This window comes from Pteronotus mesoamericanus, unplaced genomic scaffold (assembly GCF_021234165.1).
Source record: "Pteronotus mesoamericanus isolate MK-2021 breed Mesoamerican mustached bat unplaced genomic scaffold, CSHL_Meso_final contig_78, whole genome shotgun sequence".
Lineage (NCBI taxonomy): Eukaryota > Metazoa > Chordata > Mammalia > Chiroptera > Mormoopidae > Pteronotus > Pteronotus mesoamericanus.
The window spans coordinates 31,381,105-31,408,544 of NW_026555258.1; the positions used below are offsets into that span (position 1 = coordinate 31,381,105).

The window sequence follows — 27,440 nt, forward strand, 5'->3', positions numbered from 1 at the left end:
TTCCACTCATTTGGGGGGAACTTCTTTTTCTTCCCATTTTTGTGAGAGTCTGTTAAGTAATTTACTTATTCATTCATTCATTCATTTATTTATTTTTGCTTCTGCTTCAATTGGGCCGTCTAGATTTCCTAACTTTGTGAATTAAACTTCTGTGGTAGACAGGTCTTTTTATTTATTTATTTAGTTAGTTTTTTTCTTGAGTTTTCTCTCTGGGCCTGCCTCTGATGATGTCATTTGTTGACCCTATATGACACTGCATCCTTTGTTTGAGCCTTCCAGGAGTCAACTGCCTGTGTCTGACTCCTGCTTGGGGCAGCTCTGTAACCCCTTCAGTCAGGGACGGACTATTTCTTTGCATCGCTTTGTACTCTCACGCCAGCTCCTTGAGCGCACTCCCCAGTGGCAGGATCCCCCACCCGCCTGGGCTCGCGCATGCTTGCCCCAGACCAGGGGGCTTATTCACGACCTCGTGAACTCCTCTGGCCCCCCTGGCAGGCAGGCATCCCAGCACTGGTCAGTTTAGGGTCTTCTATTGCGTGCTTTCCCCGCTTTTGGCTCTTTGGGTGCATTGCTTGCCCTCGCCCAATGGAGACTACGGAAATGGGAGGAAGTCAGCTCCAGGGCTCTCCGGTTAATCCTGTCTCCGGTCTCTCCTCCAAGGACTCTGGGCAGCTCTGTGACCCCTTCGGCAGGGGATCCACTATTTCTGTGGACCGCTCTGCACTTGCAGGCCCACGCAGGACAGTTTACGCCTGCCCTCGGCAACCTGCACACTCCTTCACAGGCCATATCGGTGCCAATCTGTGGGAGCCCTCGCCAGCCCGCGCGGGTCCACACACAGGATCGCCAACCCTCTCTGGCCACTTGGCGCAAGTGTGCGTCCCTGCACTGGGTGCTTTTCGGCTTTTGGCTCTTTGGGGGTGTGGCCTCTTCCCGCACAATGGAGACTACATAAAGGAGAACGAGTCAGGACTCCTCGGTTCCTCCTCCTGTTCTTTCCCCAACGCCTCAATTTCCAGTCTCTCCTCAGGGGTCTCCAGGCAATTCCGTGACCCCTTCAGCCAAGAACCACCCGCTGTGTGGACTTCGTTTCAATCGCAGGCAGTCTGGTTCATGCGCGCCCCGCTTCTGCCTCTTTGGGGGTTTGCCTTTACAGTCCACAATGGAGACTACAGAACGGGGAGGGAGTCGGGACTCCCCGATTCCTCCTCCCTTTCTTTCCCCAATGCCTCTGTCTCCAGTCTCTCCTCAAGGCTCTCCCAGCCAGTCTGCACTCAGCCCCCCAGCTCACATGCGCACAAGCTGTGTGCAGAGCGCACAAAAGGCAGGATAATTGATTCCCTTATGCCTGAGCGAGATGGTAGCTGCAAAGTGGGAGGTGCGTTATCACCGGGGCTCCACCGGCCTTGCCGTCTCAGTTCTCTTCACAAAGTTTTCCTCACCAGTCTTTTCCCAGGCACCAGCCCACCCTGCTGCCGCCTCTACTCAGAGATCAAGGACAGTAGCTGCCACTGCAATTTTTGTGTTGGCCCTTTAAATGTCCCTTTCCATCCCCAGCCACCTGTCTCTGGCAGAGAGAGCCCCTAAGCTTTTGGGGGCTGCGTTTTGTCTGTATTTTCTTGGTTTTAGCTGCTGTAGTTTAGAGGTCCCTGTTTATGATTCAGACCCCATTCTTCTCGGGGGGAGCTAACTGGCCGTTTCAATGTCCCTCTGGTGCTAGTGCCCGTGGGCACCCAGCCCACCTTCTCAAGCCTCCACCAGACTTCTCACCCATTGGGATGTGTGAGAGTCGAATCCACTGTCTGTCCGCGGCTCCAAGGCTCCTCTTCCACTATCGTTCCATTGTTTTCCAGGTGATTACTCCACTATTTAGTTGCAATTCCAGTTTGGTCTTGGAGGGAGGAGGTCAGTGTGACTCCCATTCACTCCTCCGCCATCTTTTTTCCTCCTATTCTATTTTACTCAATCTATTAAAATGTTAATCATAACCAGCCCTGGCTGGTGTGGTTCAGTGGACTTCATCCCATGCCAACAGGATGGGAAGGGTCCAGGTGGTGACCCTTCACAGGTACCAGGCCCCCAGAAAAGATAGGGAACTTTAAATGTAAAAAATATTGCTTACAATGATTACCTAATGTTAAAGAAGTGAGAAAATGGGCCCTGTCATGCACTTCTGGCAGAAGTTAAAGCTTTCTTTTATCAACCCCTGAGGATTGATAAAATAATATATCAATCCAGTATATAAGTACAGTAGACCTCTGAGCTATGTTTCATATAATATGATTTTGTAGTCCATTTCCCATATTCAAACATAGCTGATTAGACCAGGGGCAGATTCCACTCAAGAGCATCCAATTTATGGGCTGGCCAAAAGGTAAGACCAGTATGATTACTTCTCAAAAGACTTTAAATAGGGAAAACAAAGAAGTAGTGACAGCTGGTGGTTGGTAATAGAGCTTGAAGGAGAGGCATACAAACTCCATTGCAGATACAATTATGGGCTACATGCAAGCATAGCAAGCCAGCTGGAAGAGCAAGAAGAACAAAACAGATTCTAACCCAGAGCCAGTGGAGAGAATAGAAAGCTCAGAACCTGCTTTAGTTCCTATTGCACCCAAGGTCTGGCTTTTCAGATTTTCCTGGGTTCCCAAGCATGTTCACTTTTCCCCAGTAATCCCCAGTACTCTTCCTTTCCCCTAGAAGTAACCAGAGTAACTTGACATTCGCAATTTAGGAAATGTGTTTTAAAATAAGGAGATACCATTTTTTATCTTCAGATGGGTAAAGATTTAAAAAAAAATTCATATTATTTAATGTTGATAATATTAAACCCTTAAATACTCTGGTCTGAGCATAATCTAGCAAAAACTTTCAGAAAGGCAGTATGCATGATAGCAGCTACCAAATTTCTTTAAAATACATATCTCTGGCCCAGCAATTCTACTTCTGAACTCTAGTGTACATTTACACTTGCAAAAGCAGGCAATGAAAAATGCACAACAATACTTACTTCTTAGAATAGCAAGAGATTGAAAACAAACTAAATATTCAATCAAGGATCTATGGTACAAATCTACAACAAAATTCTGTATAACATTTTTTTAAAAAGAACTAGATATATGTATATACACACATAAGAAAAGACTTCCATGACGTGTTAGAAACCAAGCAGGTTGCACAAAGATATGTGTAGCTAATCCACTAGTGTAGACATGTATATACACAGAAAAAAATCTGAAAAGATATATAAAAGCCTCTAAATAGTTATTCTGGAAGTATAATTGAGTTGGTCAGGAAGTAAGGGGACTTTAACTTTTCACTAGATAAATATATAGATATAGATTTCTTTAATGTTTTGCAACAGAATTGTTTTTTTCCAGCTTTACTGTGCTATAATTGGCAATTTAAAATTATGTATTTTAAGGTATACAAATTGATTATTTGGTATATATATACATTGAGAAATAATCATCAGGATTAAACAAATTAACATATAGTTACCACTTCGAGTGAGAGGGTGTATATGTGTGTTGAAAACATTTAGGGTCTACTCTCTTAGAAAATTAAGTTTTAATTATTACACAATACTTGTTAACTATATATACGTTGCTGTATATTATATCTTCAGAAATTATTCATCTTGCATAACTGAAACTTTGTACCCCTTTGACCAATATCTCCTCATATTGAGTTATTAATAAATAATGTAAGGGATTTAGTGAGCTTAATTAATTTAATCAATGAATTCAATAAAATTATTTGTTTAAAAGATTGCTTTTGAATCACAGCAAGTATGAGGGGACATAATAATTAAAGGCTGGTCTTACCTGGTGAACCCTGGAATTTGGCTCTTTTAACTGCAAAAGGAAAAAAAAAGCACCATGAAAATTTTTCACAAAATAATTTATTTAGCCAACATTTCCTGAGCACCTACTACACCAAGAAGGGATAGAAGGAAAAATGGGGGGAAAGGCACAGGGAATAAGAAACATAATTGGTAGGTAGAGAATAGACAGAGGGAGGTTAAGAATAGTATAGTAAATGGAGAAGCCAAAGAACTTACATGCACAACCCAAGGACATGTACTAAGGGGAGGGGAGAACGCTGGAGAGAAGCAGGGTACAGGGCCAAGGAGGGTAAAGGGGAGAAAAAAAGTGGGACAACTGTAATAGCATAATCAATAAAATATACTTTAGATAAATTTTTTTAAAAAGTAAAAATTCCTATGTTGGAGCACTAACGCTCAAGGTGATGGTATTTAGAGGTGGGGCCTTTTGGGTTAATAGGGTTTGATGAGGTCTTGAGAGTAAAGTCCTCATGATGGGATTAATGTCTTTGTAAGAAGAAACCAGAAAGCTAGGTCTCTCTCCTACTCCACCATGTGAAGACACAGTGAGATGGCAGCCATCTGCTAGTCAAGATGAGGGTCTTGAGATGAAGAGGAGGCAGTGGCAGTGGTAGAGTAACAAGTAGTGGCTGGGGTAGGGGGCCTGGAAATTCAAGAAGGGGTCGTAGGTTAGTTTTGACCCTCTAGGCTGCCATCATTTCCAGAAAGAGTTTGACTAGAGGAACCTCTGAAGCAACTTGCTGGCTGGCTCCTCTAGATGATCGGCATATTGAGATTCTAGGGCCAGTGGCAGAAAGGGCATCTGATCATGAGCCAGTGTGACACCAAGTACAAGAACCCGTCATCAATCCTGGGCAACATGAATAGAGACTGTGACCTAGCAGCAAGTCACTCGACAGGCAGGGTGCAGGCCACCGTAAGGAACACCCCCTAGCCTACTGCAAGCCAGGTGGGGATATCCTCATTAATGGGACAAAAAACAAAGAGGCTGCCACTGAGGCCTGCCAGCTGTCAACATCCTCAGGAGGTACTAGGAGGAAGCCCAAGTCCAATGCTGGGAAGTCTTCCTAGCAGAGGCTGGAAGAACTGTTCAGGCTCTACAAGGGTGAGCAGGAGGATGCACTTTTGGAGGGAGGCATGGAGCGTTTTTACAGTGACCTATATGTTGACCCCACAAAATTTTGAGTGCTGCTTTTGCGTTGGAAGTTCCAGGCTGCTACCATGTACAAATTCACCAGGAAGGGGTTTTTTGATGGCTGAAAAGCAGAGCACTAAGCTTTTCCTTAACTAAGTGCAGACCACAGCAACGGGATCTATGCACAGTTCTCTGGTCTCTTAACAGAAGCCAAACAAGAGGAAAATTCAAGGATCTCTTCGAGTTTACATTTCAGTTTGGCCTGGACTCTGAAGAAGGGCAGTGGTCACTTCATTGGGAAATAACCATTACCCTGTGGAATGCAGTCTTTACCCAGAACAATCCTCCAGTGTTGAACCAGTGGCTAAACTTCCTAACAGAGAACACCTCAGGGATCAATGGCATCCCTGGGACACTTGGAACATGTTCCTTAACTTCTCTCAGGTGGCTGGTCCTGACCTCAGCAACTACCGTGAAGATGAGGCCTGGCCAACTCTCTCCGATACCTTTGTGGAGTGGGAGATGGAACAGAGGAAAAAAGAGCGAGCTGGGGTAGGTGCCCTCAGCTCAGGATCCTTACTTAGGCTTGTATCCCCAGGAGCAAGCTTAGTGCTCTGCTCCGGGGCAGCCATTAGGGTCTGCCCGGTGCCCTGGAGTCACCCAAGGAATTGGACCTTTCTGGAAATTACCAAAGATATGGATGTTTTCTGCCTTACACCTTTCCCTGCCTTGTATCTGAAAGTACTCTAAAATGCTATATTATGTTTTAGGCATTTCTTTACTTTTTTGGTTATTTTGGTTATTTCTTTTGGGGAGATCCCCCAAAATATCTGAACCTGACTACATGTTGTGCAGCCTGCCTGCCTTCCTTCCTTTCTTTTCTTTTCTTTCTTTCTTTTCTTTTCTTTTTTTTTAAGCCATTAGATAGAATAAGCCTGCCAACTTTGGGGCACAAATTAGATTTCAGGTGCGGGGGGGGGGTGTTGGGCAGGGTGGGGAATGGGCCAGTTAGGCTGAATTAACAGTGCCAGACCTCAGTTTTGCATGCTGTTTTTCGGGGCAGGTCTGTACTGTATGTAGTGCTGTCTAAATGGTTGAATTTAAGTTGTGATAATTATTTTTAAAGATTTATAGAGTTGACTAGCAGTGGTAACTATTAAACACATTGCACTAATTCCCAGGTAAGTAAAAGCTCTTGGAGAGCCAAGGCCAACAGAGAGTGTCAGTAGTCTGATGACAACCCCCTTTTAAGCTAAATTATCTGAAACCCTTCTTTCCTGCACTTCTTGCTCATTCCTTCTTTGGCCCATCACATTTCATGTTGAGTTTATCCTCCAACGTGCTGTACATGTCGGTGAAGTGAGCAGTTTTTAGAACACATACCAATAACCACTTAAGCACTGGATGCAAAGAAAGCAGTGCTACCTCCATGTTGCTGAATGTAAACCTTGATGGGTTTTTTTTTTTTAATGAATTTTCTGTATTTTCATGTTGTAAGTGGAGATACATTTTTTTTCCATTTATCTCAGAGCCAAAGTTTCTGTTCCTGATGGTTGGCCGAACACCTGACTTGAAGGAAAACTGTGATATGGAGCTCCACTTGAATGCTTTATTTTTTTTTTTAATTTTTTTAGCATCATAGCATCATCTTGTCTGGCAAGTGCAGAATCCTCGGGATGGCCTGAATTCTGCCAAACAAATATAGAAGTGTATTTAATAGTTAAATATGTGTCCTTTCCCTTCTTTCTGTACCCATGTTGTCACTTATCCCCTAGATGTTATTTATTATCTCTGTTAATGTCAGGCTCATTTGGGGTAATGTGATGACTATTCAGTTTTATATGACTCTCTTCTTCTACTCCCCCCAAATGTGTGTGTGTATGTGTATACCTATATATGATATGTATATATTTTACATAGTAAAATAGTTTGCATAGTACTAGGTAAAGTACTATGTTTCTATATTCCTTCCTATTTCTTTGCCTGCTAAAACTGGCCATAAAGGAGGGAAGTGCCTTCAATATATAAAGTATAAGAAGAGTGCCAGGGAACCTCATAGTGGAGTTTGGACCATTTTCACAAAAGAGAAGATGGATTTTCTCAGCTCTTTTCTCACAAGAGGGAGGCCCCGTTGCCCCGACTCCTCTGCACTCCATAAGGCCAGTATTGAACAGCTGCCACACAGGAACTGACTCTGGTCCTACCTCATTTCAGTAGAGGGTCCTCTTGTTATTTTTCCATTTAAAAAAAAAAGTCCTCAAAAAACTCCTGGAAGGGTGGGTGGCAGGAACTTGTACAGTACAGAACAGATTGAAAAGGGAATCTTTTAAATAAAAACTTACAAAAATATTTTTTTAAGAAAGGAAGAGAGCCTTCACCAAGAACTCAACCTTGCTAGAAACTTGATCTTGGACTTTCCAGCCTTCAGAACTATGAGACAACAACTTTCTGTTGTTTAAAGTCACCCAGTTTGTATTACTCTGTTATGGTAGCCATAGCAAACTAATACAATTATAAATAACCTTTGATGACTATCCCTACAGATAATCAGAGATGTATAAAAATTTTTCCTTTCTTAGGATAATGTCCTAGAAGTGGAACTACAGTCAAGCAACACAGTTTTATAGCTCTCAATATGTATCCCACAGGACTGGTCATTTCTCAACAGGCTTTCATATATTCTTTAACTTCTCCCCAGGATCTCCAGAGATGGTTAGGGTAAGACTTATTAGTCCCCTTTTACACAATAGGAAAACAGGCTCAGGAAATTAGTAATATACTAGTAATCAAACCTAGCATTCTTTTCAATAGGCTAGAGCAGCATTGTCCAATATGGGAGCCAGCAACTACATGTGGCTATTTAAATTTAACTTCATCAAAATTAAATAAAATTAAGACTTGATCCCTGGGTCATACTAGCCACATTTCAAAAGCTGAGTAGCTTCAAGTGACTAGTGACCACCATATTAAACAGCACAAATATGGAACATTTTCATTATCATGGAAAGTTTTATCCAACGGTGCTGAACTAGAGCATATGAAAATGTAGAACATAGCCTTACAATGCTTTGTACGACAGACAGATTTTTGAATAATAAAACTGGTTAACCAGGATGCAACAGAGGGCATCTGTAACACAATAAGGGCAGGAAACAAGCTAAAACACATTGAAGCACAACTGTAACAAAAGTCCATCTGCAAAAGCACAGGAAACTTCTCAAGAATAATCACAAATGTTATGACTCATCCTGGAAAAGCAGTGGGCAAATAACATGCATAGTAAGGAGGTAGATTCACACTTAAAAAAAAAAAAATGTCTAGCTCTGACCGGTGTGGCTCAGTGGGTTGGGCATCATCCTGCAAACAGAAGGGCAGAAGAGTCACTGGTTCAATTCCCAGTCGGGCACATGCCTGCATTGCCGGCCAAGTCCCAGGTTTGGGGTATGCAAGAGGCAACTGATTGGTGTTTCTCTCCCTCTCTTTCTTTCTCCCAATTCCCCCTCTCTAAAAATAAATAAATAAAATCTTTTTTAAAAAAGAAAAAGAAAAATATCTAAGTTGAAGATTTGTTTCCATGTTATGGAAATAGACACACAATAATTCTACTCTATATATTTTAACATTTTTCTAGACAGAATTGAATTTTCATGTTTGAGGAAAGCCTCAAACATGACCTAAGTAGGTTAGAAAAATTCATTTTTCTCTAGACCCAAAAACAATGTACAATTTTACTTTTATTTTTATTGATTTTTTAAGAGAGGGGAAGAGAGGAGAAGGGAGGGGAAAAAAGAGGGAGAGAAACATTGATGTATGAGAGAAACACCAGTCAGTTGCCTCTTGCACACACTCGGACCTGGGACCAGGTCCACAACCCAGGCCTGTGCCCTGACCAGCAATTGAGTTGTCCACCTTTTGCATTCCAGGATGACGCTCAACCCACTAAGGCATACCAGTCAGACGGGGCCTTATTGATTTTTTTAGAAAGAGAGAAACATCAATGTAAGAGAGAAAAATTGATCAGTTGCCTCCTGTATGCACCCTGACCAGGGTCTGACCCACAACCTAGGTATCTGCCCTGACTGGGAATCAAATGTGCCACCTTTTGGTGTAAGGGAAAATGCTCTAACTGACTGAGCCACCAGCCAGGGCAATGTGTTATTTTTAATAGATACCATTGAGTATTTAACCTGTGCCATGAATTGTGCACTAAACTTTTTAAAGAAATATATATAATTTAAATATTTAATACATAACAGAAAAGAAAAAAATTATGACTACTCATTTACCTAACAGACTGTCCAGATCTCAACACTGTGCCATATTTGCTTGATATTATTTTTATCTAAATGTAATAATATATAACAGCCCTGGCTGGTGCGGTTCAGTGGATTGAGCACTGGCCTGCAAACCAAAGGGTCACAGTCCGATTCCTGGTCAGGGCACATGCCTGGTTGTGGGCCAGGTCCCCACTTAACGGGTGTGCAGCAGGCAGCCAATCGATGTTTCTCTCACAAACCTATATTTCTCTTTCTTTCTCCCTCCTTTTCTTTCTAAAAGTAAATAAAATTTTATAAAAAATAATAGACTACAAATACAACTGCAATCCCTACTTAATCCCATTCCTTCCCTCCCTTCCTTGAAGAATCCATTAACCTAACATCAATATGTATCATTCCAGTGTAAACTTTAATTTTTAGTACATATGCTTATATCCATAATGATATATAATACTACTTCTGCATGTTTCTAAATGTTAAATATTATATGGTATCTATACTATATCTGTGTGCAACTTGCTTCTCTTCCCATTTTGATTTGAGATCTATCATTATTGAGAAATGAAGCTTAACTTATTCATTTAACTTAGTTTAGTTTAGCATTCCACTTGATGAACACACCACAGTTTATTTATCCAAACTTCTACCATGGGACTTTCAGGCTGTTGCCAAATTCTTGCCATTACAAACAATGCTTCAGTGAACATCCTCTGGCAAGCCTCCTTTGACCAAACACAAGCACTGCAATCACTAGGCTGTAGGGGATACATACCTTCAACTTTACTAAGGACTACCTAATTGCATTCCAAGTTGTCATATAAATTTACACTCTCACCTACTGAATATGAGTTCACAAATCAATACTTTTCAAAAAAAGAAAACCTTTCTATATCAACAGATTTTCCATATACAATAACAAATTAACAAACCAGCTTTTATTTTATAGCTCTTGGAATAAAGACCAAATCTATATAAATACAACAAAATCCAACAAGGCCAAAATACCCAATAAGACTTCTCCAAGGCCATCTTTCTTTCAGCGCCTATCTATGAAACAGGAGCTATGCTAGGCACTTAATCCTAACAATTTTACAGAATGTTTTTCAATTTTTTTTAACCCAGCCTAGGGTAAGAAATATATCTTGCATTGCAACAAAGTTCCCATCTGCTTACATATATATTTATGTACAGTATGAATGTATACTATGAAAAAAAGTCTCACAAAACAATATTTCCCCTTATTGGCAATAGCTCTATATCATTTTCTCCTAATGCTGGTCACACGCTAAAGTCATTGCAGGACTAATGAATCATGCCGACAGTTTGAAAAAACACTGCTTGCAGAGTATACAATTTCCACTTTACAGATTAACTAAAGCACAAAGAGGTTAAGTAACTTGCCCAAGGTCTCAGACTTAAACAGTAAAATCTGAAATTCAAACCCAGATTCTGAAGACAAACTTATTGCAGTCCACAGCTTTCTCCTACAGTATTAATACTAATTCCAGAGCTAATGCTTCAATTTATGCCCATATGAACCAAGACAAAGAAAAATAAATAAAATAAATTCTGTTAAAATATGGTGGTGTGGATAGAGTAATAAACAAAACCAAAGTTGCAAACCAGTAATATGTCTATGGCTTCATTCATTCATGAACAGTTCTGAGAAAGGCTTAAATATCATTGCTAAACTTCTACCTGACCTCATAGCTGTTTATTATAATTTAAAGAGAATATTGATAAAGTATACATAAATATGCTACCCTGTCCTTGAAAAAATAAATTTCTACAAAAACCAGCAAAATTCACTACCCATAAGCTCCTTCTCAAACCAAAGACAAACAGGTACTTACGTAAAACTTCAACTAACAAAGCCAATGACTAATTCTAAAGTAAACACAGTCCAGGTTATAATTGAACATGTACAAGTGCTCAAATATATTTTTAAATGTTTTCTAAATAAATAAACCTTAGTTGGAATAGATTTTCATTAATACACAATCAGATTTCTATGGTTACCATTTATCAGAACTCATTCAAGCTTGGTTATACATGGACAACACAAGGTCAGTCTAACCTTCTATTCACCTAATTCCTTTATTAGGTGACTAACTCTTACAGGCTATAAAGGAGTATAAAAAAATTAGAACATTATTTAATTCACTCATCTTAATGTTTTATCTTTTAATGCCTAAAGCCAGTATAGTTAAATTTTTTTTATTATACTTAAAGCATATTTCTTGGTCTTTATTAAAATCCATTAAATACCCCACAGCAAAGCCCACAGGTTATTAATTGCTGACACATACACACATTAAATCAAAGCAAGTGTTTATTGAGCATTACTTACTGTGTAAAAGATTCAGTGGTCCTGTTTAAGGTACCTCAAACTAGCTGCAAGCTAGAATTCAAGTCACTCAAGTGAAGGAGGGGCATGCACACAAGGGATTTTTAATAGCTTACCTCCCCCTTCTCCAGTTGCAATAAAGAGTGTATGCTTGTGTGTGTCTGCAAGTGTGATTTTTAATAGCCTATCTCTCTTTTCCAGTTGCTAGAGAGTATAGGTCTCAAAAGAGATAGAAACTCAAGTTTTCTGGACATTATAGAAATAGCATTTAAAGATTTATTCTATTTATTTTTAGAGATGAGAAAGTGAGGGAGAAAAAGAGGGAGAGAAATATTGATGTATGAGAGAAACATCAGTCTGCTGACTCCTAGAGACATCCCAACTGGGGATGGAACCCACAACCCAGGCATATGTCCTGACCAGGAATCGAATCAGCGACCTTTTCGCTTTGCAGAACAATGCCCAACCAACTGAACCACACTGATCATAGCTAGAAATAGAATTTACAGATCATAGCAAAAATACTTGTTATCATTCTGAAAGGAGAATAAAGGTTGTAAGTGACTCTAGATTGGAGTTCTGCTAGAGGTGACTGGATCATTCCAACTAAGCAACAGATACACCACAAAGATATGTTTGCAGCCAATCCTTATAATATCAAATACTGGTGTCTTATTTCATTTCAGTGATTTAGTGTGATTTATTTCACCACTGTGATCTCTTAACAGTGAACAGATTAGAATTATTGATGCAGCAATTAATACACTCCCTTCCTTGTGTATTTTGTTTGATTTGTACTTACATTTTCAAATAGTTAATAAACTGCTATAATTTCAAATGTCACTGCATTGCCATATTTTAGCTTACTAGAAGTTTAGCTTGCTAGAGGTTTGTAAAAGATTCTTTCCAGTTTCCAAAAACTAAAAATATTAACACAAAGAGACCTTGTCAAATTCTAATCTATAATATTTGACTATGAAAAATTAATCAGTATACAAAGTATGATGACATTTTATTTTTAAAAAATACACAGCTAATACCAGTGAAATTATAATTTTTCTTTTTCTCTCGATGTATTTTCAAAAATGTCTAAAGTGTGTATATATTACCCTTATAAATGAGAAAAAAAAATAGTCACCAAAAAGCTTCCCCTTACCACCCCAAATGAAAACTGCACTATTTTAATTGTTCCTCTATAATGTTGCTTTTCATATTCTGTTCTTTATCATATTACAGTCTCTAATATCTGTTGTACCTGTTAGAGTGCAAACCAGTTGGAGGATGAACCACATACATCTGTTTATCTTTGTGGACAACATAATAATGCCTTAATATTAAGGCTATATTGTACTTCAGCTGAAAACACTAAGGCATATTAGGCTAATTTCACGAAGAGCACAGGGCCTTAGTCTCTTGAGTAAACTGCTGTTGAAACCACACACACACACACACACACACACACACACACACACACACAAATATATGTACTTAATTCATGTACCAACATTACAGTTCTTTCAACTAGATATATTCAAGACTACTAAATGTTAATATCTTCAAGTATCATTTGCCTAAGGCCAGGAGACCTGCACTTTGCCAGATCTAGCCAAGTAGAAAAGTCTACAATTTTATCTTGAGTCAACTTGGTATAGAAAGTCCCAATGTAATGATACCTTTCTCAGTTTACATGAAAGGTGGCTATATTCCAGTGGAAGCCCAATTAATTCCCAGGCATGTTTTATACCTTATGTGAGGTTTTATTCATTGTTTCCAGCTCCTAAACTTTTCAGAACATTGTACCTACCACTCCGCATTGTCTGTTTTTTAAAACTGCAGAGAACTTCCATGTCTACTGACCCTCACTCCAATCCAGTGAGACTGGCACAGATATTATCTTTCCCACTTGACAGAATATGATTCTGAATGAAGTTAATAGCCTTGTAGATAAAATTTTAGTCATTACCTTGGGAGACTCAAAACAATTTTCTGGAATCCAAAATCCTGGATTCTCCATTATTCCACATGTCCTCCCAAGAAAAAAAAAGAATTTAAGTTGTGAACACTATTAAACTACAGCCATAATGAACTCTCCAGTCTAAAAAACACCTGCTATAATATTGCCCCTGAATACATACTAAGCAAACAGAAACCACAGCTATAGTGATACTGATTCACAACCAACAGTGCAAAAAGTAATTTTCCCCTAAGCATCATTTATAAAATAAGACTTCTTTCATGTTCCAAAACACTATCTGATATTATTAATTTTGTAGTTTACATTTTAAAAGCCAGGAAAATCTAAATTCAGCTTTACTGTAAACATACTAACTTCTGTGGACCTAGTGAACTCATCTGTAAAATGAGAATATAATAAAGATAAACTAACAAGGTTATTTTGAAAATTATTAATCCTTCCCTGCTTATTAACAGAGATCTTGGTAAAGAGTAAAGGCTTACTGATGTTAGCTTCTGTATTTCACTGATTTCTATGGTGGGGCATTTTCTCATATTTTAGAACCCTGCAGTCAAAATGTGTCTTAAAAACAATAACAGGGCCCAGGCTGCGTAGCTCAGGTGGTGACAGCATCATCCCAGTATGCCAAGGTTGTGGGTATGATCTCTGGTCAGGGCACATACAAGAAGAAACCAATGAATGCATAAATAAGTGGAACAACAAATCAACCCCCACCCTCTCTCCTTCTACCCCCTACCCCTGCTCTCTTCTTTCCCTTTTTCCCTCTCTTTAAAATCAATAAGTAAAAAAAATTTTAATTAAAAGATAGGTATCCAGCCTCAGGACCACAGCATTCAGGATGAATTTATTCAGACTGTGAGTGACCACTGGGTATATATACTTGCCCCTATGGGATTTGACGTTGGATGTTATCTAGACAGAAAGAATGATGAAAGCTAATTACCTTCCGGAACAAGAGTTTGTTATATAAAAGGGAACTGAAACCCAATGAAGAAGTCACCTGGAAGTAAAGGCTGGGGCTGAATTACAGAATGTTCACATTTTTTTAAATTCTGAGAAAAATTAAAACATTTAATTTTTTAAAATTTTAATTAAAAAATAAAAACAATGATGTGTCAACTCAATAGTATTTTTTTCCTCAGTGGTACTTAAAATAATGAGTCTTAAAATCTCTGACATCTTGTAGTCAATGAAACGCAGCATATTATGATGACAATGTTGAGTAAATGTTTACCCTGCCACCATTCGTCCACCCAACAAAGAATACAAGACCAAATCTATACCTCTAACTCCAATCTTCCAAGTCATGTTTCCTACGGTAACACATAGACAGACTGCTAGCACTTCAAATTTAACAGGTTAGAAACCAAAGTTATCATCATCCCAGAAACTGTTACTCTTTTCTGCTTCCTATCCCAATTAATGACACCATAATGAAAAACACCTGACTCCACCTTGACTTCCTCCCTCCTCTTCCTCTCCTAACTGAGACCCTTCTGTCTCTCAGTTGGAATCAAACACTCCATTTCTAAACCACCTTTTATTTTGTATCTGTTTTAGAAACTACCAAACTGTACCATGCAACATATTTAGTCACACACATGACTACATCTTAAGTATCTACAAAGAGGGAAAATAAAAGGGGACTAAAAGTAAGTTACTATCCAGGAGTAAAAGTTACTATAACGCACAAAGAAATTTCACACACATGATCTCACTTAAGAGTTTAATTCTCAGTTTTTTGAGGTACATTGAACAGATGTTAACAGTTCATTTTTAAATTGTGGCATAAAAGTAAAGAGGCTTGCCAAAAGAAAAAGGGGGTGAGAAGAGTGTCCAAATTGTATGGAGGAAAAGGCTGAAAAAATGCACATCAAAATATTAACATTGAGGGGTCCCTAGTGAGGGGTGCAAAAAAGACAGGCAATTTGCATATCAATAAGAATAACCACATTGATTGAAACACATCAAATATGCATAAACCTATGACATCATTATAATACTGAAAACAATAGGAACTCATTGGTCACTGTTGAGGATGCAAAAGGGACCAAATCACTATTTGAAAATTGGTAAATAAAAGAATCAAACATTTATCCTAACCTTCTTAGAAGAGCTCACTTGGTAGCTAAATAGAAAATATTGGGAAGTTTTTCTTCATTGAAATATTCCAGCTAATAAATGAAGAAGGAATGATTAAATTAGACTATCACAATTTTGCAACCTGATGAATTAACAGACTAGATGTTAAGCATTAATGAGCACTAACATCACAAAAAGAGAGACACCAGACAACTAGACATTCTGGACCTTCTGATTAAGAACTCAACACTACCCATATATATTAGCAGCCTTAGAAGAAGTAAAAGGAAAACGGGTGGTAGAGAGGAAGGGGTGGGTAGGAGAGGGAGGAAGTAGGAGGAGGAACTGATCAAACTTCTGAATCTAACATCAACATTATAGGAAAAGTATACGCAGTCTGTTCGGGAAAAGCCCAGCCATTGCTAATATAACATGAACAGTTTGCACAATATTGATGTAACCTGGCAGCCAAGGAGAGTTGACTGGAATGTGCATATGTGAACAATGACAACCTCACTGAACTAGTCAGCGGGGCAGTAGATGACACTGAGTGAGTGTGTGTACTGTGTGGCTGTTGCATTCAAAATGACTGAACAAGTACAGAGCAATGAATCTGCATCAAATTGTCGCATTAAGCTTGAACATTCCTACATGGAAACTATTCAGATGATTCAGAAGGCTTTTGGGGACGAGGCAATGAGTACAGCACAAATGAAAGTGTGGCACAAACACTTCAAAGATGGTTGAGAATCTGTTGGAAGTGATTCACATTCTGGAAGGCCTGCAACAAGAACACCTGAGAATGTTGAAAGTATATGGGTAGCAATCAACGATGATCAGCAACTGACGGTGCAAGAACTAGAAGCTGATCTGGGGATTCCAAAAATTACTGTGTCCAACATTTTGATGCAGGATCTTGGCATGAAACATGTCATGGCAAAATTCATTTTGCGGCTTCTGCTACCAAAGCAGAAGGAACATTATGCTGCAGTTACTAATGACTTGATTCAAACCGCTACCAATGAACAAGATTTCCTCAGGAAAGTCATAACTCAGGAGTCAGAGATGATTCATCTCTGGTTCTCCATGCCCAAAGAAGGCGTGGCAAAGTTGAAGCAAATTCAAGACCAAGTTAACTGTTTTTCAATTGGGAAGATGTTTCCATCACAAGTGTGCCCCTCGCCCCAGGCCAAACCATTAATAAGGAGTACTACCTCAATGATCTTCACCGGTTGAGAGACACAATACAACGAAAACTGCTGTAGCTACCCAGACCACATGATGATTGGCAGCTTTGTCACAACAATGCACCCGCTTATGTATCACATCTCATGTAGGGTTTTTGGCAAAACATTAAATCACCCAGGTGACTTAGCCCCTCTACAGCCCTGCTCTGCGGCTCCTGGCTTTTCCCAAAACTAAAATCACCTTTGAAAGGGAAGAGATTTCAGACCATTGATGAGATTCAGGAAAATACAATGGGGCAGGTGATAGTAATCCCAACAAAGGATTTTGCAATGTTTTGAACAGTGGAAGAGATGCTGGGAGAACTGTGTGAAGTCCCAAGGTGCCTACTTTGAAGGGAACTAAGGCGTCATTGTCCTATGTACAATGTTTCTAGTATCTTCTTCAATAAAGGCGTCTATTTTTCCATTATATGGCTTGATACTTTCTGGACAGACCTCAAGAACATGTTAAACTATGCCACAGGGATACAATCAGCAAAACCCAGTCTGAAAACAAGAAATGATCCAGTGTCTTCAACAAACAAATTGCAAAGAGTATGGGAGATGGAGGTGAAACTATAATAGATTAAAAGAGAGATAGCCCTAACCAGGTAGCTCAGTTGGTTGGTTAGAGCATCATCCCCATACACAAAGGTTGTGGGTTTCATCCCCAGTCAGGGCACATAGAAGAATCAACCAATGGCCCTGGCCAGTGTGGCTCGTTGGTTGGAGCATCATCCTGTAACCGAGAGATTATGGGTTCAATTCTTGGTCAGGGTACATGCCTAGGTTGTGGGTTCAATCGCCAGTCTGGGCACATACAGTCCCCAGGCACACATGATCCCCTGAGGCATAACACCCCCCTCCCATCCAGGTGCCTACAATTCCCAGTCCCAGCATGTACAGGAGGCAACCAACTGACGTTTCTCTCTCACATCAATGTTTCTTTCTCTCCCTTCCTCTCTCTCTAAAAGCAATGAAAAAAAAAGAAATGTCCTCAGGAGAGGATAAAAAAAAGGAATCAACCAATGAATGCATGAATGGAACGACAAATCGATGCTTCTCTCTCTTCCTTCCTCTCACTCTCTAAAGTCAATAAAATAAAATAAAAACTTTTTAAAGAGACATAAAAGACTTATCGACCAATAGCAATGTGTGGGCCTACTGTAGTCCTGATTCAAACACTCAAACTGTAAAAAATAAAAAAAAAAACTATAAAATTTCTGAACAAACTAGAAATTCAAATGCTGGATATTTAATGGAATTAGAAATTTTCTAAAATGTGATGTTGGTTTTGTGGGTTTTTTAATTTTTATTTATTGATTTTAGAGAGAGGGGGAGGGAGGGAAGGAGACAGCCAGCCATTGATTTCTTCTTCTATTTATTTATGCATTCATTGGTCGATTTTTGTATGTGCCATGACCAGGGATCAAACCTGCAACCTTGGGATATCAGGACAATGCTCCAACCAACTGAGCTACATGGCCAGGGCTATGGTTATTTTTTTAATCCTTATCTTTCAGAGATACATACTGAAATATTCATAGGTGAAGTGACATGTTGTATGGATCTGCTTCAAAATAATATAAAAGGAGGGAGAATGGATGGTGTTATTAAAAAAATAAGAGTTGATAAATATTGAAGCTGGATAACAGGAACCTGTGGGTTCACTATACTGTTCTATTTTCATGTTTTAATTCCTCCATAATAAAAAAAAATTTTTTTAACAAAAATATAAACAGTAGTATTGAGGGATGAGATTTTGAATGATTTTTTGTCCTTTGTATTACTTTAGCACTTTCCTATATTTTCAAGTCACCTTCATTAGTCCTGTATTACCTACTCTAAGCTCTGTGAAGACAGACCATATCTGTCTTGTTCACTTTTATATTGTCAATGTGCCTAATGGTTCCTGACATATATAGAGCTAATAAATATTTGTTGAATGAATTAATAATTTCTCTATTTAGAAAAATTATATTCCTAAATTCAGGAGGGACTAGTCTACTAAATTTGTTCAGCATTATAAACATGAAGACTGATATGGCTCAGTGGGCATTCCGCAAGCCAAAACATCACTGGTTCAATTCCCAGTTCAACATACCTAGGTTGTGGGCCAGGTCCCCAGTTGGGAATGTACAAGAGGCAACCAATCCTCTCTTCCCCTCTTCCCCTCTTTCTAAAAATAAAACATTTTTTAAAAATAAATAAATAATAACCATGAACTGAGTATTTCTTTCAATAAAATCATGGTCACAAATTTTAGTATTAAATATGAGAAATCATTTTGAATGTAATGGATCTGTTCAGGTCATAAAAATAAACAGAGACATTATCAAGACTGCAGGATTAACATGTAAAAATATGTACTAATGCCTAATGTCTTAGTTTTCAGGATTTGTTAACCTGGTCAAATCCTGAGAACTAAGAGCCATTCATTCCCTTTTTTAAAAAAATGAATATTAGAAATAAAGTACTAGGATAAACTGATAAATTCTGAAAAACTGTTTTATATTACTCACTACAGTTGAACATATATATAATGAATGACCCAGAAATCTTAATCCTAGATATAGATACACCCATCAGAAATATATGAGGTGGGACCAAAAGATACAAAAGTACAAGAAAATTTGGAGTGGTATGGTAAATGATAGTCCAAGATGGAAAAAAAACAAAGGTCCAACAAAGTTATTTAAATAAACAGTGGTATATTGATACAAGATACTACACAACATGCTATATGCACCACGTGGACACATCTGACATGCACAATGTTAAGCATAACAAGCCCACTCAAATGAAATATTCTATAATTTCATTTATGAAAAGTTCTAATAATAGCCCCCCTTGTCCCCCCTGGTTTCACTTTCCATGGTTTCAGTTACCAAGCCATCAACTGTGGTCCAAAAATATTAAATGGAAAATTCCAGAAATAAACAATTCATAAGTTTTAAACTGCCCACCATTCTTAGTGGCATGATGAAACCTCTTGCACTGTCCCACTCCATCCTGCTTGGGATGTGAATCATCTCTTTGTCCACTTGTCCATGCTATATACGTTACCTGCCCCTTAGTCATTTAGCAGCTATCTCAGTTATCAGATTGGTTATGAGAGAGACAGAGAGAAACCACATTCCCATAACTTTTATTACAATATATTGTTTAACTGTCCTCTTTTATTTTAAGTTATCACTGCTAATCTCTAACTGTGACTAATTTATAAATTAAAATTTATCATAGGTATGCACATAGGGAAAACAGTACGGCAGGTCCTTGAATAACATCATTTCACTCAACATTGTTTGATTATAATGTTGAGAGCAAAAAAATCTATTCCAACCAGGGCCACTGTGTGGAGTTTGCACAGTCTCCCCACGTCTGCATGGGTTTTCTCCAGGGACTTCGGTTTCCTCCCACATCCCAGAGATGTGCACATCAGGGGTAAGCTGGTGTGTCTAAATTGTCCCAGTCTGAGTGGGTGTGGTTGTGGATGTGAGTGCACCTTGTGATGGAAAGACATCCTATCCAGTGTGGACTCCCACCTTGCACCTTGAGCTGCTGGGAGAGGCTCCAATCATTTATGATCCTGAACTAGAATAAGCAGGTTGGAAAATTATCTTGTTTCTATTAATTTTTCTTAAATGTATGCACAATTCACATGTATTTCAGTATTTAATATTAGAGGTGTTTGGGGGTTTTGTTTAAAAGTTTGGTGATGTATCTGTGACCAGAAATATGTCATAGGACCTTAACTCTTGTTTATGTCAATTAGCTGATGGTAAAATTGGTTTTGCTCTACATCATTTCGCTGCAAGTCGCAGTTTCCGAGACCTTTTTCAACGGTGTTAAATGAGGACTTACATATATATATACGGTTTGGTATTATATGTAGTTTCAAGCATCCACTGGGGGACCTTAGAACATATACCTGCAGATAAGGGGGCACTCCTATAAGTCAATCACACCTAAATTTTTAAAAAGCTCAAAAAAAAGCAGAACTTCATGCTCAATTTTGCTGTGAAACTAAAACTGCTTTAAAAATAATGAAGTTTGTTAATTTAAAAAACACTAAACTATTCTATGGTATTGTGATCAAATTATGTTACATTTGGGAATGTGGGAGGGAGTAACAACTGAGAAGAAGGATAAGGTAGGCTTTTGGGGTTGTACTAGTACTGCTCTATTTCTTGACCTAGGTGGTAGTCACATGAGTGTGTTCACTTTGTGATAATTCAGTGAGCCTTACACTTAAAATACATTACTTTTCTGTACACATGTAGTAAGTCAGTAAAAAATTTTAATATACAGATAGCAAATCTTCTCTGATCTTTAATAAAAGCCAGTCCACTAGAAGTATGTATAAAACATCACCCAAACTTAAAGAATCCTGCTTTAAAATTTAGGGAAAAAATGCAGTATTTTCCCACTCCAGCAGAGCCTTAACTTATTCTGCTTATCCCAAGTCAGACCTAATAGTCCTAATGGATTCTGGGTTTACATAAGAAAGGAGGTGTTTTAAAACCTATCTAGATTCCTTGGGCTCTTATCTACTATATAGATACGTATGATAAACAGGCACAGAGAAGGTACTCAGCAAATATTTACTAATGATACTCAGCCCAAACTTTAAACAAACTCACATAGCAAAGTCTGAAATATAGCAGAGGTAAAATAGGATAAAAACTCAGTCTACTGGCCTAACGAGTGCGACTTCCAGAAATCCCTCTTTCGTAGAATTACAGAATGTACTGCTTATAAGGAAGAGAATAATTTATGACAACAGCTATCTATGGCAAAGGAAATTGGTGCTTCCTCCTTCACTGCTGCCTGGCTCAGACAAGGTACAATCAACTTCCTGATGCCACAGCAAAGCAAAAGGAACCCAGCAGCAACTCTGCCTGTAAGTGCAGGGACTGTAATCTGATGTAAACCCAGCGGCAAGGAGTAAGCTGAGGAAGAAATAATGTTGGGGAAAAAAATGAGAAGTATTTGACTCTAAAATCTAAAATCACTACTATTCCTACTCTCCACAGTGACAGCAAATCAAAATACAAATCACCCCTGAAAAACTCAGAGGTTAGGGACATTGGACCCCATTACCAGTCAAAAATCCACACTTAACTTTAAATCCCCAAAAATTTAACTAATAGACTACCATTGACCAGAAGCCTTACCAATAACAAAGTCAATTAATACATATTTTGCATGTTGTATATATTATATATTATATCCATACAATAAAGTATGCTAGAGAAAAGAAAATGTTATTAAGAAAATCATAAGGTTCATCTCAGAGTTTTTTCAAATTGTCACAAATCTCCAATATTATTCCAACATGTTTATTGAAAAAAATCTGCATATACATGGACCTGCATACTTCAAACCAGTGGTTTTCAAGGGTCAACTCTGTATTTTTGGGGTCTCATGACTAGAACAGACCTACAGTCACTATGTTTCCTAAGTGTCCATCGGTTCACCTTCTAAGAGTTTCTCAGTAGTATCCTTTCAGTTAAATAGATGGCTATATGACAATAAATTATAATAAGCTTTTCTAAGGGCAAGTCACAATATTAATCAACTTGGTATAGTTCTCATCACTAGTGACATTTTCTTTGTTCTCTTTTAAAAACACAAGTAATAAATTTCCAATATGGAAAATAATACAAAGGATATAAAAAAGAAAAGTACATGAAAATACCAGTGCAATTTCTTTTACAGCTCACTTCTACCTCTGTGACTTTCTAAGTAAACTTTATCTTACTTTTTAAAAAAGAAAAGAAGTAAAATTATAGATCAAACTTAAGAGCTGAGGTCTTTGGTCTTTTTGATAGGCATAAAATGTTACCTACTGGTAAAACATCTACCTCTAATAGAGAATGCTGACCTGAGAGCATTTAGAATCAAAGGCGAGATAAAAAGCTTCCCAGACAAGAAAAAACTAAAGGAGTTCATCATCATCAAACCATTATTACATGAAATGTCAAAGGGAATTATTTAAGAAAAAGATCAAAACTGTGAACAACAAAATGGCAATACATACCTAACAACAACTTAAGCTAAAAAACAAACTAGGCAAACAAGAAGAACAGAGGCAGAATCATGGAGAGAGACAGCGTTTTGTATGGATGCCAGATTGGAGGGGGCTGTAGGGGAATGGGTGAAGAGGTGAAGAGATTAAGAATTACAAATAGGTAGTTACAGAATAGCGATGGGGATGTAAAGTACAGTATAGGAAATGGAGTAACCAAAGAACTTACACTCATGACCCATGAACATGAACAATGGTGGCAGGATTGCCTGAAGAGAGGGGGGGTGCTGGGTAGAATGGAGTCAAAGGGGGAAAAATCAGGACAACTGTAATAGCATAATCAGTAAAATATAATTTAAAAAAAAAAAGCCCTGGATGGTATGGCTCAGTGGATTGAGTGCTGGCCTGTGAACCAGAGGGTCACTGGTTCAATTCCCGGTCAGGGCACATGCCTGGGTAGCAGGCCAGGTCCTTGGTGGGGGGCATGTGAGCAGCAACCACACATGGATGTTTCTCTCCCTCCCTTCCCCTCTAAAAATAAATAAATATTTTTTTAAATAAAATTAAAATTAAAAAAATCCTCATAAGTAGTCCATTCCATTTGTTAAGAACAACCCTAATTGTTAAAGTTCTTCCTTACATTAAACTAATATCTAATTTCCTACAATATTCAATCATTGGTCCACTTGTCCCAGTTCTGTCCTCTGGAACAGCGGTTTTTTAAAACTATTTTCATCTACTATTACACTCCTCTCCCTCTTAAATCTTCTCAAAACTAAACCTCTCTATTCTTCAAATGGCTTCTACACCCTCCATTATTCTAATCATTCTTCTCTGAGGAAATTCTCATTTCTAAATGTGTCTCTTAGAATACCCACACTGATCACAAAATTCCAGACCTAACTGGACCAGTGCTATAACCGCCTTTGTGTGGGTCACCATGAGCATAACAGTACAAGACCAGGCACCAGGCAGTTTACAATATATTGCCTATTTAGGGACATTGTTCAGCCCATAAGTAATTTATGGTTTTAAGAGTTTAAAGAGTATAGAAAGGAAAGATGATTGAGGGACTGAGGAAATTTTCAATAAACAATGTAGATTATAAACTGGGAAAGGAAGATTGCATTTTTGATAAGCAGAAAATATAGAAAGAAAACTATTTTGGGAATACAAATAGAGGACAGTGCAGAGACAGGAATGAACCAAGTGAATACTAGAGCAAAGTATCTGTAGAAAGACAGGCAAGAATATAGAACCAAAAAGGAGAGCTGGAGTCAGACTACTTATATTAAGGGCCCTTAACCTGCATAATTGAAGGATTAGATCAAGAAACTTACTTCTTACTTGAGATGGTCAGGATGATTAAAATCAATATCAGTTGCCAATATCTACATCAAATCAAAGACTGCTTGAATTTTGACTAGAAAAAAAAAAGTTCCTAATTCAATTCTACCCCAAGACGAATAGAAATTGAGTCACCCTACAATATCATTACACAGGCTTTTTTCAGAACATGAATAAAATTCCTAATTGCCAAAATATAATGCGAGAAATTCATTTTAGAAAGATTTATTTTGATCCATTTCTGTAGGTTTCCCCAGGTTGAAAAATTTACCATTTAATATGAATGCTTCTATACAAGGTAGCTGCCTGTTTCAGTAACTAATAATCTTCAGGATTTCCCTTCAAAAGACAATGGTCTCAGCTCACGCTTCACAACTTCCTAAATCCTATCAAACAAACAACAGCTGGCTTCAGTGACTCCCAGGCCCAGCACTAGCAGCAGCCAACCTAGATTCACAGCTTGGCTTTGCCTGGGAATCTCCAAGCCCAGCACAGGTAACAGCCATCTCAGATTGCTTTATAACTCAGGCAGGGTGGCACCAGGAAAAACACAGGTGGGGGCTGACCTTGGCCTGCACCACCTGGGGACCCCAAGGCCAGTGTACCCAATGGACAGCTACAGACCATGTTGGAGCACCACCACCCTGCCCCAGCACAGCTGATCATCCACAGAGGGTGGAGGTCTCCAATCCCCCAGGTTCAAAAGAACAAAAATGTGACTCATGAACATTAAAAGGTTAAGATGTTAACTAAACAGCAGAATTTCTAGACATGAATGCTGCCAAATATACAACAAATAAAACAACAGTCCCTTCTCTGAAGTGATTTAAATTCATTTAAAAAGGAATTTGATTTAATAGTGCTTCTGCCTAAAGATTTTTTCATAAGGACCAGCTCTGTAATACGGTGTGGCAGTAGAGATTTAAACTGTCCAAGGGTCTTCAACAGCTACTGGTCTGCCGCTCTGCTTGTGTTGGCAGTTTTGACATTCCTCTGTGGGAAAAGAATTGTTACATGATTAAACACCTCTTTCTTAGCAAAACAGAAAGTGGGCATTAAGTGGCAAACACAAGATGTATTCTGCAGTTGTGTGTGGCTAAGGAGATAATCTCTCTTGAAACAAATTAAGATTTGTCACGTGTCTTGGATTAGGTTAAAAAATAAAATAGAATATTTGAGTTAAAAAAATAAAAACTGTTCAAGAGTCATTGCAAAACCCAACCTCTCCCAAATCCTGCTACTCAACAGCAGGGATCTGAAGGAATAAATAAACTCCCAGCTGCTGACAGACAAGTCTTACTAAAAGCAAAGCAAAATTTTCATTAATGAAAAACCAACCATGAAAGAAAAAAATTTTGTGTCTCATAATCCCCAGAAACAGCCAAATCCATTTTGGGTTAATGCAGACTTAACAAAACAGTGGAAGAGGACAGAGAAAAGCAGTTCTGTTCATCAGCAGCTCAGGGAAAATCCTTATCAGAGAGATCACAAACAATGCTTCTAATCCACAGAGCCAGAAGAAAATGAACTCTAACTCATCAGTAAAAAAGGTGCAGCCAGAAAAAGGCTCTTACAGATCTGTTCTCTCTCACACTCACAATCAAGCCACCTTATTCCGTCTTATCCAACACAGGTATGACACGCTGTAACTTTGAATTTCCCAAGACCAAATTCAACATGTAATCCAAAAAGAATCTTGCTTTTTCTAATCAGAAATCTCTAAAATCACAGTCCTGCATTCATTCAAAACCAGTATTGAGCTTCTACCATGTCAGGCACAGGGAATACAAAAACCTGTAAGAAACAATCTCTACCCTCTTGGAGCTTAGTCCATGCACCTTGCCTCATCTTAACCCCCAAAGCCCTCTTCTTAAAATATCTTCTTAGATGGATCAAGTGTCCTCAGTGAAAAAGCAATGACGGCCCTTCACCTTTAGTTACTGTGATAGAAGCTAAGTAAATCAATCAATCAATCACACTTACGCTCTGCCCTGGAAGGAGAGAAGCCAACACACCTTTGCAAGTCGAATATGAGAATAATCTTAGCCTAAACTACGGGGAAGGAGCATGGGATCAGAGACAAGCAATAGAGGGGAGCAAGCCAAGAAATACACTGGAACAAGGAATGTGACAGTTGTCCCACTATGCGTTCAAAGAGTGATTTAGAAGAAAGACCCTGCTACTAAGCCGACTGTAGTTCTAAGTGTGCCGGGAAGAGGAAGAAAAGAATGAAAGACTACCCACCACTGACAGACCCCAACTATCCTCGGTCTCCTGGCTCGGTCCACTCTCACTAGAGGAGAGCTCCCATCGCTGTTTGTTTAATAGAATCTGGGCCTGCCAGCCAACAACCCTGTCGCATGGCCACCGGAATGGAGAGGTAACTGTCCCTTCACAGGAGCGTGAGGAAAAACAAGAGTGGAAAGAACTCTTTAAATGTTTATAAGTTAACATAATTGTCCCCCCGTGGACACACAGGGAGTGAAGTTTGGAAAGGGTGGTAACCCGACGTCCACTGGAAGGGTGTGGGGGACCTCTCAGAGACCCCCGCCCTACCATGCCCTACCCTACACTACCCTACCTAACTCTACCCCACCCTAACCCCCCGGGCCGTGCACTCACCGCGCACGCAGAGCAGCGGCATGTTCGAGGTGACGGCGAGATCCCGCCGCGCCTCAGCTGGGTCGCTGCACGCTCTTCCCTTTCAGCAGGTGCCGCGGCTGCTCCTTCTATCGGCCCCAAGGGTCTGGCCGCTCCTCATGGTCCCCGTCGCAGGCAGCGTTCTGCCATTCCCTCCGACCCACTCCAAATCTCACCGTCTGAGGGGGTTCCTGATAACTGTGAGTACCAGCCGGCAAGCGGGGGACTGGGCGCGGCACCACGGCGCCATCGCTGGGAGGCAGGAGCAACCGGGACTCCCTCCCTCCACTCCACCCGGGATCCGCGCGAAGGCCAGGACAGAGCCAACGCCGCGGCGCCCAGCCTCCCAGCCAATCAATTCACGCCCAGTCCACAGACCCCTCCCCACCACTAGCACGTAGGAGGCGGAGTCCCCCTCCAGCCGGCTTTCCCTTCAGGCAAGAATGAGGGAAGCTCCGCCTACTAATGAAGCCTAAAGAGAGAGGGGCGGGGCTTCCCCTCACCTGTGTGAAGTGGGAATTGAAGCCCTCTTC

At 39.4% G+C, this 27,440-nt stretch overlaps 1 protein-coding gene, 1 non-coding gene and 1 pseudogene across 3 annotated transcripts in view; 2 read left to right on the top strand and 1 right to left on the bottom strand.

Annotated features, from left to right (window-relative positions):
* UNC13B (unc-13 homolog B) overlaps positions 1–27,199 on the bottom strand; it is a 208,162-nt gene extending 180,963 nt beyond the window's left edge. For both annotated transcript variants that reach the window (XM_054584694.1, XM_054584693.1), the window contains exons 1-2: positions 26,890–27,199; positions 3,828–3,857 (exon numbers count right to left, since the gene is read on the bottom strand). In XM_054584694.1, coding sequence (XP_054440669.1) covers positions 3,828–3,857; positions 26,890–26,911 — 52 coding nt within the window. In that variant the 5' untranslated portion in view covers positions 26,912–27,199. The remainder of the gene's footprint in view (positions 1–3,827; positions 3,858–26,889) is intronic.
* LOC129079445 (DCN1-like protein 3) lies at positions 4,656–5,592 on the top strand (annotated as a pseudogene).
* Positions 25,208–25,339, top strand: LOC129079730 (small nucleolar RNA SNORA41). Its single transcript, XR_008530092.1, has one exon. It is a non-coding gene; the product is annotated as a small nucleolar RNA SNORA41 (small nucleolar RNA).
* Positions 27,200–27,440: the final 241 nt, after the last annotated feature.